Source organism: Lepisosteus oculatus, chromosome 4 (assembly GCF_040954835.1).
Source record: "Lepisosteus oculatus isolate fLepOcu1 chromosome 4, fLepOcu1.hap2, whole genome shotgun sequence".
Taxonomy (NCBI): domain Eukaryota; kingdom Metazoa; phylum Chordata; class Actinopteri; order Semionotiformes; family Lepisosteidae; genus Lepisosteus; species Lepisosteus oculatus.
This window is the reverse complement of record NC_090699.1, coordinates 52,171,722-52,187,538: the sequence shown is the minus strand read 5'-3', so window position 1 is coordinate 52,187,538 and position 15,817 is coordinate 52,171,722. Positions and strand designations below refer to the sequence as shown.

General features: G+C 38.2%; 1 protein-coding gene across 2 annotated transcripts in view; it reads right to left on the bottom strand.

Annotated features, from left to right (window-relative positions):
• LOC102683721 (contactin-4) overlaps positions 1-15,817 on the bottom strand; it is a 137,083-nt gene that overhangs the window by 32,091 nt on the left and 89,175 nt on the right. For both annotated transcript variants that reach the window (XM_069189364.1, XM_069189365.1), the window contains exon 5: positions 8,685-8,780. In XM_069189364.1, the coding sequence (XP_069045465.1) occupies positions 8,685-8,780 (96 nt within the window). The remainder of the gene's footprint in view (positions 1-8,684; positions 8,781-15,817) is intronic.

Genomic DNA, 15,817 nt, shown 5'->3' with positions numbered 1-15,817 from the left:
TGAGCTTTGTCACCAGTTGACTGGGTATGATGGAATTGAATGCTGAACTGTAGTCCACAAACAGCATTCTCACATACGAGTTCTTAGTGTCCAGGTGTTCCAAGGCTGTATGCGGAGCCAGGGAGACAGCATCATCCACTGATCTGTTGCTCTGGTAGGCGAACTGCAGGGGGTCCAGGGACTCTGTGATGGAGGAGTTGATGTGTGACAACACCAGCTTCTCCAGGCATTTCATCACCACAGATGTTAATGCCACTGGGCGGTAATCATTCAGGCATGTCACTTTTGTCTTTTTGGGGGTTGGAACAATAGTGTTTTTTTTAAAGCAGGTAGGGACCATGGACTGTGACAGGGAGGAGTTAAAGGTGTCTGTAAACACTGTGGTCAGCTGGGCTGCACATGTCCTCAGGACGCGAGGTGGTATCCCATCAGGCCCTGCAGCCTTACGGATTTTCACCCTGCTCAGAATCTTCTGCACGTCCTGCTCTGAGAGTTTCAGACAAACTCGCCCTGCACACTTGGGGTCTTCTCAGCATTGCCCGTGTTCAGAGCATCAAAGCGGGCATAGAAGTGGTTCAGCTCGTCAGGCAGGGATGCGTTGTTCGTGTCAATCTCCTGACTGCAGCCCTTGTAGCCTGTGATTGACTGTAATCCCTGCCACAGCCTCCGGGTGTCAGCGCACTGCATTTCAAGCCGCACTCTGTAGCTCCGTTTGGCGCGTTTTATGGCTTCTTCTAATGCATACCGTGATTTCTTGTACAGCTCTTTGTCCCCCGATTTGAACGCGGTGGATCTATCTTTTATTTTATTGCGAATGTCATTGTTGAACCACGGTTTCTGATTGGGAAATGACCTAATTTTCATTTCTGGTACACAAACGTCGGTGCAGTATTTAATATAGCTGGTGACCGCGTCCGTATACTCATTTAAATCTGTGTCGGGAGCTCTGAATGCGTCCCAGTCTGTACTATCAAAGCAGCCTATTAACTTGCTTTCTGCCTCCTCAGACCAACAACGCACTGACCTGTTCGCAATGGGGGAGGTCTTTAGCTTCTGTTTGTACTCAGGAAGCAACAGGAGAGCGATGTGGTCCGACTTACCGAAACTCGGTTTGGGAAGCGCTTTGTATGCTCCTTTTATTGTTGTGTAGCAGTGGTCTAAAATATTGCCTCCTCTTGACGGTACAGTGACATGCTGAATGTATTTTTGCAGAACTTTCCTCAGATTGCAGTGGTTGAAGTCCCCAACTACAATTGAGACAGCTTCTGGGTGGGAGTTTTTCGTGCTTGTTGATAATGTTGTGGAGTTCGCTATGTGCTGCTTCCACGCAGGCTTGAGGTTGAATGTAAACAGTTGTGATAATAGTGGCGGAAAACTCCCTCGGCAAATAAAAGGGTCGACATTTTATGGTCAGGTGTTCTAGATTCAGCGAGCAGGACTTAGAGATTACCTTCACGTCGGTGCACCACTTGCTGTTGACCAGGAAGCAAACGCCTCCACCTTTGTGTTTGCCGGTTGCTTGGTGGTTTCTGTCCATGCGGTGTCCGGGACGCATGCATTCAGCCAGGTTTCAGTGAAGGCATAAACACAGCAATCCCTCAGGTCCCTTTCCGCGTTGATCCGACAATGTAACTCATCTATCTTATTGTCCAGTGACTGAACATTAGCTAACAAAATAGACGGCAGCGGTGGTCTGTGCTGACGCCTTCGTAGTCGCGCTAGTACGCCGCCTCGTCTTCCCCGGCGTCTGCTGCCCACCTGTTGTTGTTGTTCGCTGCATTTTTGTCCGATCCAGCAGGTGGGGTCCGGTGCGTGAAAAAAGTTGTTTGATGACATTAAGGAGTCTGTCCTCAGGTTTAAAAGCGTTTGTCTATCATAAGTAATGACAGACATTGAGCGTCCAACACAAAACAAGAGTATTAACATATAAATAAACATTAAAACAGACACAGAACGAGAGAGCTTTCTGTAAACCGTCGCCATCTTTCCGGCGCCGGAAGCCGGACTATTAGACTTATTAGACTTCTAATAATGATGAATGCAGTATTGTCCATTCTTGTCCTTTATGTGAGTGCAATGTGGTTTCGGTTTCCTATAGGCCCCAGCATGTTAAGTTAAAGTCAGTTGTGAAAAATGTATTTATGGTTAAAAATCTTTTGTGATTCCCCTATAAATATCTCGGTACTTTCAGTGAACTTTTACTCTTTGGGCTCCCAGTTGGCTAAACACCAGGGAGAGGGTAGATGTGCTGTTATCCTCAGCTGGAGCACAGGCTGAACTAAATGATCCAGCTATTGTTTGATTCATTTCTGGATAATATAGCTATATAACTATAATCAAGATTAATAAACAACAAGACTGCACAGCTTGGTCAGCACTACCCATTTAGGGTTGGGATTAATCAAGCACAACTTTCTCAGGATTTCCTGGCTGCAGGGATGCAAGAAGTCACAGAGCAGTTCAGTTTTGAAGCAGGTTTATTCAGATGGCCATCAAAATAACAAGAATAAACTCACTGTTTACTCTGCCCTAAATCAGTCATTTTCATGGGCCTTTTATAATCCAGCCCTTATCAACTTTTTATGTTACCATAAATGTCACATTTAAGACAAGGTAACAACATATTTTTAAACACAAAATGTAAAAGGCCTAACATTGTATAGGACTATTTTAAATAGCAACACAGAATGCCTATTCCGATGCTCAGCTGTCTGAAAATACCACACATTCTTTTAGTCAGTTAAAATAATCTCTGAAAGAGTCAAACAACATTGTTGCCTATTTTATTTGCCTGATTTCTTCACATAAAGGAAGGGTGCTTAATTGAATTCTGCATGGAAAATTACTGACAAGTTTGCATTGAAGTCAGTGAGAGACCTGCTACTCCTGCAAGTGACACTAATTCTCCTGTTTGGCACTGTGAGTGTGCACCATGCCAAATGATGAATGATTCTGTAGGAGATTCTGTATGAGAGTATGCTGTTACCTACGTAGGTAAAACACATTCTGCTGTACCTGTTAATGGTTAATATTTTCTTTAAAAAAGCCTTTAAACCATAATCTTCATTAATCTAAAACTCCTTCCGAGATGCTAAAACTGATTAAAACCCTTAAAGCAACAGCTGTGATATGTAGAAATTATTGAAGACTCCAAATTAAAAAAAGGAAAATGTAATAAAAACACAGGATATGTCGTGTGGCATTTTGTTCTTCCTCAATTTGTGTCTCAAATAGATTTTTACGTTCACTTACTGTATTTATAAACTTAGTATGTTCATGGAGGATGAAAATGCATTTATTGTATTTATAAGGCACATATGTTGTCCTGATTGTGGTTTCAGAGGATACATGGGCAGTATTCATTAAATGATCAAAATATCTTGTTCTTTCGTAATATACTGTAATGTACATTGTAGGAAGAGGCACAGCACCAACGGTTTTTTCATATTTGCTTGTTACGTCCCAGTTTGTGGTCAATGTGTGTTTGTTGTTATGTTCCACACTGCTGACCTTTATTGTTCTCCCTCCTCCATTATCCCACCATGACACCACTGTTTCAATATGACATCATCATCAATCAGCCTCTCAGCCAATCAGAGTGCATCTTATTCAGTATATAACATGGGGATTTTCAGGAAGGAGAGGCATTTTTTTGGCTTTGGTCCTGCTTTGTGTCACTTCTAATTTTGCTTCGGCTTTGTTGGTTTGTTGTTTTGCTTTGTGTGTGTGTATTTTCGTGTAGCTTCGGCTTTGTACTTTCGTTTGTTTGTGTTTATCCTTGTTTCACCATTACCTTGCATGTTATATGTTCAACCTTTGTGTTCTTTTGTACCCTGTTCCTGTTAATTACTCATGTTTTCCCTTATTTTGTATTCCTAGTTCACTGTTTTTGTGTGAAATTTTGTGTATAATGTTAGTGTAGTTAGTTATTGGGTACATTCTACACACTTAGTTGATTTTGTATTAGTAACACTAGTTTGGTATGGGTGAGTGCCGTTTGTTTTGTATGGTTTTGGGTTGTCAGTGGAGGTTAACTAGAGACGCAGAAGACTTTGTGTTTCGGGTGTTCTTTTTTTAAGTCAGGTTATCTTTCCCTCACTTTCCTAGCCAGCTCCATTTTGTTTATTTTCATGTCTTTGGCACCACTCTAGTTCCCTTACCCTCTGTGTTATCGTGTCTTACAATCATCACTTTTGGACCCACCCTTGTTATCACACTTCCTAGTCCTTTACCAGAACCCACCTGCTTCCAAAAATTATCCTAAATGTTACACCCCTTTACCCCTAGACACTTGGGGTCATAACATTTTTGGGGGCTTGTCTGGGATATCAAATTCCCATTCTAAGGATTTTTTTTTATGTTGCAGAATTTTGGTGTTGGTAATTTTGTGCGTTTTGGGACTGGTTAGTGTCATTTGGTATTTGTTTATCGAATAAGGACTGGTATAGGATTTTGATTTGTGGATTGTTTTTGGCAAGGTACTGTAGAAATGGCTACTTTTGATTTATGAAAGTTTGTGGAGGAACCTTCCTTTGAGCAGCTGGACAAGTGTAGGAAGGACGAATTGTGCCAAATTGCTGATCACTTCCGGATTCAGGTATCGGAGAAAGCTCTTAAAAGGGATATGGAGGTGCAGGAAAAAGCCCAGATACGCCAGGTAGAATTTGAATTGCGCCTTACAATTCGTAAAATGGAGGTTGAGGCGGAGAAGGAGGTTAAGCTATGACAGCTTGAACTATAAGCAAAAAGGAATGTTCCTGCTACGCAGTCGACCCACTCTGAGGCCTCTAGCGTGTCTTCTTTGCAAGATCCACTCTCTACCACCTTCGATGTAAGTAAGCACATTGCTTTAGTTCCTCTATTTAGGGAAACAGAAGTTGATTCGTACTCTGGTGCATTCGAGCGAATTGCCACATCACTTTGTTGGCCTAGGGAGTCTGGTCACTGCTTTTGCAGTGTACATTAGTGGGCAAAGCTCAGGAAGTTTGTTCTACACTTTCTTTAGAATAAAGTTTGCATTATGATACTATGAAAGCTGCTATATTACAGGAATATGAATTAGTTCCTGAGGTTTATAGACAATGCTTCCGAAATCATAAGAAAGTGTCTGGCCAAACGTTTGTTGAATTTACTAGAGAGAAGGGCACTCTCTTTGATAAAGGGTGTGTAGTCAGTAAAATGAGCGACTTGAACTCATAGCTCGAGTTAATGCTCTTAGAGGAATTTTAAAACTGTTGCCTGAACACGTTCTGTATTTAAATGAATAAAAAGTGTCTTCCTTATCGCAAGCAGCTATTTTGGCAGATGAGTTTGTGCTCACGCACAAAAACGTTTTCATGTCTGCGCTGCGCGACTTTGTCTACTTCCAGTTCACAATCTCAGTCTCTCCCAGTAAAAACTAATTCCTCACATCCTAAGGAAGAACGGGAATGTTTCTATTGTCACATTAGAGGTCATATAATTGCAGATTGTTTGGCCCTAAAACGTAAGCAGCAAGAAAAACAAACAAAAGGCTATACTCTACACCCCTGCCAGGTAATTTCCTACTATAAAAGTTACCCTTTAACTAGTAGCGAAGAACGTACACCAACTCTAACAAACCCCTTAACTAGGGCACAATCCAAATGTATCTTGTGTAGAGGCACTTTCACATATCCCTTGGACCAAGATACTAGAATTATATGAGGAGTGATCTGAAAAGGGCAGTGTGTCTGCAACAATAAATGACTGGGCTGCTCCAGTATTCCTCAATATCTGAATCGGCTTCTGATCCCCTGGTTCACCCATGAACAAAACTAACCCTTTCAAAATGAAAGGCTCATAACCAGGATCAGGAGTATATTCCATTGTTGAAGGAATGACAACATGGGAAACAGTATGGCTAAACCCTACACTCTTAGCTTGTTGCTTCTGCTGCTGCTTACGTTTTAGGGCCATACAATCTGCAATTGTATGGCCTCTCCTGTGACAATAAAAACATTCACACTTCTCTTTAGGACGTGAGGAACTAGTTTTTACTGGGGGAGACTGGGAGATCAAGTCTTCTCCGCACGTGCCGACGTGAAAACGTTCTTATGCGTTAGCACAAACTCACCTGCCAAAACAGCCGCTTCCAATAAGGAAGTTACTTTTTGTTCATTTAAATAGACAATGCATTCAGGCAAACAGTTCTTTAATTCTTCTAAGAGCATTAACTCGCTCAATGAGTCAAAGTGGCTCACTTAACTGGCTACACACCATTTATCAAAGAAAGTGCCCTTCTCTCTAGCGAATTCAACAAATGTTTTGTCTGACACTTTACGATGATTTCGGAAGCATTGTCTATAAACCTCAGGAACCAGTTCATATGCACGTAGGATTGCAGCCTTCACAGTATCACAGTGCAAACTTTCTTTCAGAGAAAGTGTAGAGCAAAATTCCTGAGCTTTGCCCACTAATCTACACTGCAAAAGCAGTGACCAGACCTCCTTAGGCCAGAAAAGTGATGTGGGAATTTGCTCGAATGCACCAAAGTACGAATCAACTTCCGTTTCCCTAAATAGAGGAACTAAAGCAATGTGCTTACTTACATCGAAGGTGGTAGAGAGTGGATCTTGCAAAGGAGACACACTAGAGGCCACGGAGTTGGTCGGCTGTGCAGCAGGAGCATTCCTTCTTGCTTATAGTTCAAGCTGTCATAGCTTAACCTCCTTCTCCGCCTCGATCTCCATTTTACGAATTGCAGGTGTACCTGGGCTTTTTCCTGCACCTTCATATGCATTCGGACCAAACGAACTTTCAGGTGAGTCTCGCTTTTTGACCTAGTGGAGACCGGAGAGAATGGTTCAAAGGCAGGTAATGTGGCCTCCACTAAGTCTTCAGCCACCCCCTGCACCTTGTCCTGTTCTTCCACAACCATAGCAGGCTTAGCACCAGCCCCAGAAGAACCAGTGTCTTGCTCGCTAGTGCAATGACCTCTAACTCCACCAACCTATCCATCACAGCTCTCTTGATGTCCCTTTTAAGAGCTTACGTTGATACCTGAATCCGGAAGTGATCTGCAGTTTGGAGCAATTCGTCTTTCCTATACCTATCCAGCTGCTCAAAGGAAGGTTCCTCCACAAACTTCCGTAAATCAAATGTAGCCAAAACTACCATGCCAAAAACACAATCCACAAATCAAAATCCTATACCAGTCCTTATTCAAAAACAAATACCAAATTACGCTAACCAGTCCCAAAATACACAAAAGTACCAACACCAAAGTTCTGCAACCAAAAAAAAATCCTTAGCACTGGGATTTTATATCCTGGACTAGCCCCTAAAAATGTTACGATCCCAAGTGTCTAGGGGTAAAGGGGTGTAACATTTCGGATATTTTTTTTTGGAAGCAGGTGGGTTCTGGTGAGGGCCTAGGAAGCGTGACAACAAGAGTTGGTGCAAAAGTGATGATTTTAAGTTGAATAAGTGACTGGTAAGACACGATAACACACAGGGTAAGGGAACTAGAGTGGTGCCAAAGAAAATAACAAACAAAATGGAGCTGGCTAGGAAAGTGAGGGAAAGCTAACTTGACTACAAATTTAAATCTTTTTGTTTGTACTTGGGAGTATTACATTTGTAATTCTATAGATTTGTTGTAAGACATGTCCTGGGGATTTACTCTTAAGCTATCATTTTCGTTTGGTTGTTCATTTATATACAGTACTCACATTTAGACACTTATTCTGTAATGAAAGGGCTTTCTAGTTTTGACTCTGAAAATGAATAGACCAATTTAGAATGTACAGCACATAATTGTAGCTATTACTGTTAGAAGAAGAATATGAATATGAATATGAATATCCAGACATAGACAGCAATAAAAACTATTTCATAATCACATGGTTCTAGTACATACAAGTCCTAATAACTGTGATACTATTGAAATTGCCTTTGAATGTAAATATCACAGTTAGGGTACCACTACAAAACATGTAGAGTTGGTTCCTGACAAAGGTGGCTTTGAATGTTATTAACAGCTTACAAGAAGAATATTAATGCAACATCTCTAGCACTAAATGTACCTTAATATGGTTTTGACAGTACACAATACCTTCAAAGACAGCTTGTTTTATAACTGAATAAAATGTTACTGTGGCTGGAAGATATTCAGCTAACTGGAAGTTATTAACTGACGTTTTGGATGGATAATAATGATGAATCAATCTCACACAGCTGTACTGTATGTAATCACCATCATTATGGACATTTTTCTGGAAAACAGGCAGCAAAAGGGTGTCTTTTCTCCCCCTTTCCTGTATATCAACATTTTAAAATTGAATATCATCTTTCCAAAAGGTGAATTCACTCATTAATAATATGCAAATAACAAATTCTGTAATAATATTCCCTTTCATTTAATTCCTCTTTATCATTTCTTTCTTTGGTTGCATTTACTTAGTAGCATGTATTGTCTAAGGTGAGGGATCACCTGGAGTTCATTAGTTCAGCCACTTCGTTCTTAGTGATTAGTCATCATCTTGACAAAATGCATTAGAGTGGCCTACAAGCTTGAATGGACAAGGCCATGGGCCAAAACAACAAACTAAACGGCCTGTCACAAAGTTAATAAATAATTCATTTAAATGTTATATTCTCCTTTCTGAACATAGAAATGCATTAATATTTCCACTCCACAACAGTAATTTATGCATGTTCCATACCTCCTGAGTGTGGTGGTGGTCCGCAGAGCAACACCACAGCTTGTCCTTCCCGCACTGACACTGCACTCCTTTGTTTGCTGTTGAAATTTTCAAGGTCTAGAAGAAAGCAAGTAAAACATTTAATAGTTTTAGATTTTCTTTCAGGAAATTATTTATATAAACAGACACATTTATAGAATTCCATGTTAAAACAATTTAATGCAAATAATTACTTTAGATAAAACACATTTACTAAACTGTTATGAATCCTGCCTTAAGATCATTTTTAAACAAAATTGGAATTACGTCTTATTTTCTTTTGTAAGCCTCACATTTGAAAAAAATCAATTACTAACCAATTCACTGCACCATTACAACCCCCATTCCACTAAAGAGCAATGCGCACCATGCAAACGTTTGTCCATAAATTTACAAAGCATAGGATTGCTGCTTTGCCACTGCACATCAAGCTATCTCAAGCTCGCTTAACAATGGTAGATTATTCTTCAATTGTACATCACTGATGAGTGCGGTGAATCCCAGTAATAGTGAGCTAAAAACACATCATACACTCCACGCAAATGCATTTACTAATTGACTTGCTTAGGATGCCCCTTATATTTTATTTTCAAATACCAAATATTATACCTACTGTTTTTCTGCTATTTGCTTATTTCCTTTCAAATGACCTTTTCAGTTGCCATTTTCATATCAGATATTCCATTTTTTTAATTGATAAAATTAACGTAACTGCATTTACTAGTGTGAAGAATACATTATACATACATTAACCTTGTGTTAAACTATTTGCACCAAGCTTCTTATAAGAATTTTATCTGAAATTTAATTAATAGATAATGATGAGAATTAATTGGACACTTTTGACAAAAGATTCATATAATGTGGAAGGACTATTAAAATTAAATACAGTTTTAAGGCCTCATTAACACTTTAATATGACCTGTGATTACTCAGATACAAGATACGTCATTTTTGTTCCTGGCTGTTTTGCATATTAAAGCAATTGTATGTGTTTCAAAGATGGGATATGGTACTATCCAGCCTTCTTCTATTATTTTTTTATTTTTTTATACCATTAAAAAATTATTAAGAGTTTGTAGGTATCTTCTGAAATTGACCTACATGTATTGTAAACCTTTTTCAGTAACACCTGCCTTAGGTTTCAGTCAGTGCAATTATGTAGAAGGCATTTTCAATTAGTACTTACAGTAGGTTGACCATTAACATGAACATTCTGGCTTTTTCTTGGCTCTGGAACAATTATTGAACAAGACCTGCATTTGTAGCATTTGATGTGTCAATAAGAGAGCAATAAGAGTGAAGAACCCAGAGAATTTGGAGAAGGAAACAGAACCCTAAAGCTAAAGTCTGGTATGGAATACTTTACCATGGCTAAAGAATATGCAACTATTGTAAAAATACTAAAAACATGCAAACAATAAGATGGTAGAAGAATAGTATAAATTATCTGAACATTCTACTTCTTATGAAAGAAAAAATACATAAAATGTTCAACCATTCTATATCTGTAGCAGTGATGTGTAATTGAGGTTCTGTTTTAAAAGTGAATTTTAAAATAAAACTTTAATCAGTTTCAAATCCTAGACTGGATTTGTCATGGATTCCAATATTTCCTTTAGGGGCATCTTTATGTAAAAAAAATAGCTAATAAGGTGCAATGTACTGCATATTCAGAGCTTTTAAAACATTATAAAAAATATTAACATATTTCACAAACTATACAAATATATTAAAAATCAAGATGGCAAATAGTTCACTTAATTCTATTGTTTCAAATTTTGCTTTTTTAGCTTCTATCTGCTTAATAATATTTCTGCTCTTTGACTGGAGTACTGTTGCAGGAATTCTAAACTGTCTAGAACATGATTCCACAAGTCACATTAGTTTAATTTGATTTTTGTCTTCACCGACTCAATGATACTTATGCCAGTAATCTGTAGCCCCTTTCAGTTTATTGACTTTTAGCATACTGGATTGCACCTTCCAAAATACCCTACAAAGTATCCTACAACCTTTTACCTACAGAATATTAGCAGTTGGAATTTAATCAATGCTTTGTCACATAAAATTCAGATACAATTATTAAAAATAAAAATGAAACCAAGATGTTCAGGAATGTTATTTACCTCACTAACAATTAAAAAAGGCAAAACTCTCTTTTAAATTCAAAGATTTTTGTGAACAATCATAATGTAATTTACATTTTAGTCACCAGATACTATAGGCTTGTTGATTATTGGAATAGTACTGTTCCATTGGATTAAAAACATATATATTGAGCTCAATGATTTGAAAAGCTGATGATCGTATTTCAATTAGTACAAGAACAGTAAAAGGTAGAAACATGCCCTTTAGTAATGAATACCACTTGGTTGCTATCAGCATGACTAAAAGCAACCTGTGTGTGACAGAAGGTGTCAGGAGAATGAGATGTTCTGTTTTAACAAGCAACAGATTAGTCCTGAGAAACCAGGCTTTGTGAGAGACAGGTCATGTTCTGGAAGGTAAACAGTCACCACACCAGTCTGGGACCATCACATCACAGTTGATCCATCTGTATGATGGTTTTCATATTGCAGTGGCTGCAGAGCAAGGTATTGCCAAGAGTAAAACATCCTTGTGTCTCATTAGAACTGTAGTTAAATGCCATTTTAACATTCATGGGGCCTTCCAGTTGAAATCTAGGATAAAAAAATCACCATTTTCTCTGGGCTAGAATACAAAACTTTTCTCATGATGGCCCAATTTGGACATAACTGAATTATTATTATCATTATTATTATTGGCATTAATATTTTTACTCATATATTTAGTTTTTTACGTTTTAATAACAAGATCAAAGTCTGAAAACAACCTATTGTTGACAATGAGCTGCCCTCATGACAGATGAGCATGAATTCATTGGTCTGTTTTTCAGTAACTGTGAGTTATAGGGTCATACTCTTAATCAACAGTAGATTTCACTGTACTGTCAGAGTAATGACCAATGGTATGCAGGGCTTTTTCATGATCACTTGAGCAGCTTCTGTATCTGGTGATGATGATGATAGAAATTGTTAACCGTTTCTTCCAGGATACTGTAATTGTCACTAAAAAGACAAATCCACAGTTGACAAAGCAGCTAAAAACAATAAGATTCAATAACACAAAGGTATTGATCATTAATGCTTAATTGTAATGGAGGTGTGTTGTACCATCAAAATGTATTCATTTAAAATTCACTTAATTCAGGTTTGAATAATGTTGGTTTATATCTGAAGTTTAATTTCACAATTATTAGATTTATATAACAGCAGTAAAAATTAAAAGCATAAATACGTTTAATAAGAATAAATATAGGGTCTTTTCCGTTCTCCTGCCATTCCACAGTTCGTCCCTTCTGATATCTGTGACAGTTCTATCAGTCTCATATAACTAAATCACATTAATATTTTCAGACCCAAGTAAATATGCATTTACTATTGTGAACTAAACATCAAACGCTCTATTAGAATCATAGCAAATTTATTAAGAATTAAGTTGTGATTAATAAGGTCTGTTGTCCAAATGTCCTTGATGAGTTAAACTTCAGGCTGGTAAGCCAGAGCTAGTCTCGACTGGTCCTTGATCCGACTTGCAGCTTCTCTGTGTTGGGAGGGTCCAGGTGCAGACAGAGTAGAGAGAGATAGAGCTTTTGACTTGCGCTGGGGCTCAGGCAGCACTGTCAATGTAGCATCTTGCTGACCTTGGTCTTTGAAACAGTCTGTGCACTGTTTGTCTTCTTGAGGTCTAGCCACAAGGTAGACATGAGAACTGAATTCATTCAGGCTATGGCTTTTCAGAACATGCTTGGATATTCTGGAGTTTAGTAGTCAGTGGTTAACTGGCAAAAATGTGTTGGGTCACAATTTATACGGCTGACATGTCCAGTTGGTGGTTGTGATGCTATCAGGTTTAATTCTGGTACGCACCACGCTGATCACTTATTGGTGGATCTACCTTTGGGTGTTTGACTGTGCCTTTGACTTTGAGGTCCAGATGTGCCTATGGCTCTCTGCTACACATCCAGGTGCCAGCAGTGGACATCCATCATGGGAATTTAGATCATCACTATCCTGGGGAAGACCATTATCCAAAAGACAAACTCAGCTTTCTTACTTTCCCATACACAAAGACCACTAACTAAGTCATTCTGTGGCTGAGATCACAAAGAGCCTCTTTACATTCCTGGGCCATCATGCCAACAGGCCTGGTGCTGCTTAGTCAAGGCCCAGAAAGACTATTAGAAATCTTTAACACTTAATTCTAAGTGAAATAATAGGCCATGTCACTACAGCCTCATGCTAAAAGGTGGAGTGTTTAACCTCTCCTGTCAGTGTTTCATTCTATTTATAATTTAGGGAAACTTTGGGCACATAAATGTACAAATCCTCACTAACAATTTAACAAAAAGCATTAAACATTTTTAGAAGGGGTTTCACAGAATTATTTTTCAAAGCAGATCATAACATGTTTTTGTGCAGTTTTAAAAAGAAATGAAAATGGTATTTTGAGTCAGCTGTTCTATGCTGAAACTGTTGATGGTCCAGGAGCAACAGGGTCTGCTATATTCACCTGTAATTTATGTCTGCAGTTTGCTGCTTTTAATTAAAAATAGCTCAATAGCTGCCTTGAAGAAAAAGTGCAATACCGTGTATATATGTCTGTACCAATAGGTAATAAAAGTACGATGTCATTATCTGTATCACGATTCAGGTTCTGATAATCTTTCATTATCAGGATTGCATTTCTATAGCTTCCTATACACATACGGCTATTTTATATACCAAGAATATTTCTAATCATATTCAGTAAAATCACAGGTATACAGTATATAAGAAAATAAACTGAAAATAATTTTAAGGTGTCATAATCTGAAGAGTATTTGCTGTTATACAGCTGTCATACTAAGAGGCTACAATACCTGTCCCCATCTCTTTTTGCAGCACCAAATGGGGATGAGACCTTAAGGGTGAGAAGCGCAGTTTAAGGAGGTTGTGAATTATCAGCTCTCACAAAAGACGATGTATCTGGAGACATCATGGTGAGTGTGGTGATGTTGACAGGTGCATTGCTCAGGTCAAGAACTAAGGAGGACAGTATATATCCATACAATGCACAATGTTAGTACTCTATTGCAATGGCTTTACTTCAGGCAAATGATGCTGAGGTCCTGCCAGATAGGTGTTTCTCCTGATCTGAGTGGAGCAGAAAATCTGTAAGACCAACCCACCAAAGCGATTAACAGGAAGCAGCCTCGACTGGCCAGCTGGCTGCAGCTGTGCCGGATAAGCTTCAAAATATCCTACAGCAGTTTGTCCAGAGGCTGATCAGGTCTATGAGTCAATACTGACAGGTTTGTGTTTAATGCTTAGGCAGGTTTGTACACAATCGTAATTTTGTAATGTTTTCATTCTGACAGTGTGTCATGTTTCTTATTGAAATTTGAACATGATTTTTGTTCACATTTTTGTAAGGTTGTTTGATATCTATATTTTGTTGGAGTGTCTTGTTTCTTTTATGCATCAGTACAGAATATAGGTACAATACTGAAAATAACTTTCTCTCTAAAGGGAAGGATTCCATTTTCATTAAACATCAATATACCATTTAACATGCTTGAGAAATAAATTGCATTTGGGATCACAGCCTTCTAAAATATAACCACATCCCAAAAGGCACAAAGCAAATATCAAGTTAAAAAAGTAGTCATAACACATTTTATTAAAGTATGTTTGACCTTAGTCTGACTTTGATCTCTTCTGTAAACCCCATTGATGGATCCTGTGGGTTGAATTTTCTGATTTCATTTATGAAACATGTCATCTTGTATGTCAGAAGATTATTAGTGTGCCGTTTTTTTATTGTTCAAAAGGCAGTTTTCTCACACAACGTCAGTCATTCAAACTCTCAAACTTCATGTCCTATGTTCTTTGGGAAATTAATATTTGGAAGTTATTACTTGGATGTCTCAAACTGAGACAGTGTTTGGAATTTAACACTTTTCCTCTCATTTTATCTACTGTAACCTAAAATACATATCTGTCTTCTACCCTGGAAAATGGAAAAATACATTTAATTAAAATATATGTAAATATATTCAATAGAATTGTATTTTTATCTCCTCATACTGTATGCACTAACTATGGTGGCAGAGTAGCTAGCATTATGGCCTTATAACCCTGGGTTGTAGGACTGATTTTAGCCTTGAGCACCTCTTGTGTGGACTTTGCATGTTCTCTTTGTGGCCTTTTGGGCCCTCCACATATTTTTCCCGCAGTCCAAAGGCATGCTGTCTAGGTTATTAAATGTTCCATATTGTCTGTATGAGTGTGTGTGCTCATGCAGCTTGTGAGGAACTGGCGTCTTGTCCAGTGTGTATCCTGCCTTGCAACCTTTGTCTGCTTGCTTAGGCTCCAGCTCACCACTCTGTATTTTACTAAGCAATTATTCAAAATGTATGGATATTAAATCTTCTATTTCAGGTGTCAGGTAAAATAAAAGAGCTTGCAGCTTTTAAGACTTCAAATAGCTGAAATCATTGTACACCCAATACTTATTGTGTGTGCAATCTGAGTGACTGCATCGGTATTTTCATTTCTTGTATTTAAATACTTCTACATGTATATTAGCAAATATTATCAATCCCAGTGTTCATACTATATAGTTCTGCTTTAGAGCATATAACATTTTCAAAAAGGGAAAGAGTTGATCTGTATATCACATTGCACACGTTTCTTGAGCTTCTACAAAAGCAGGCTTTTACTGATGGTTACGACGTAATCTGTTTTGTTAAGTTCTGTCAAAACATGATATTACTGCAGTGAAAGCTAATAATAAATAGCTTTGGGAGCACATTTGTTTACATTATATTAAAGAGCATTGTGGTTATCAGAAACTGGTTATATGAAACATACTGTATGGCCCAGATGATTTTAAAACTTGTCCTTCCAGGTTCTATCCATGGCAACAGTTTCTCTTTCACATAAAATGGACACTTTTTATATGTTTTAACATATTTGATACATTTACAGGACATCTTTCAATGCTTTTGTTTCTTTTTACAGAACTAAAAGAGAAAAAGAAGCCTTGAA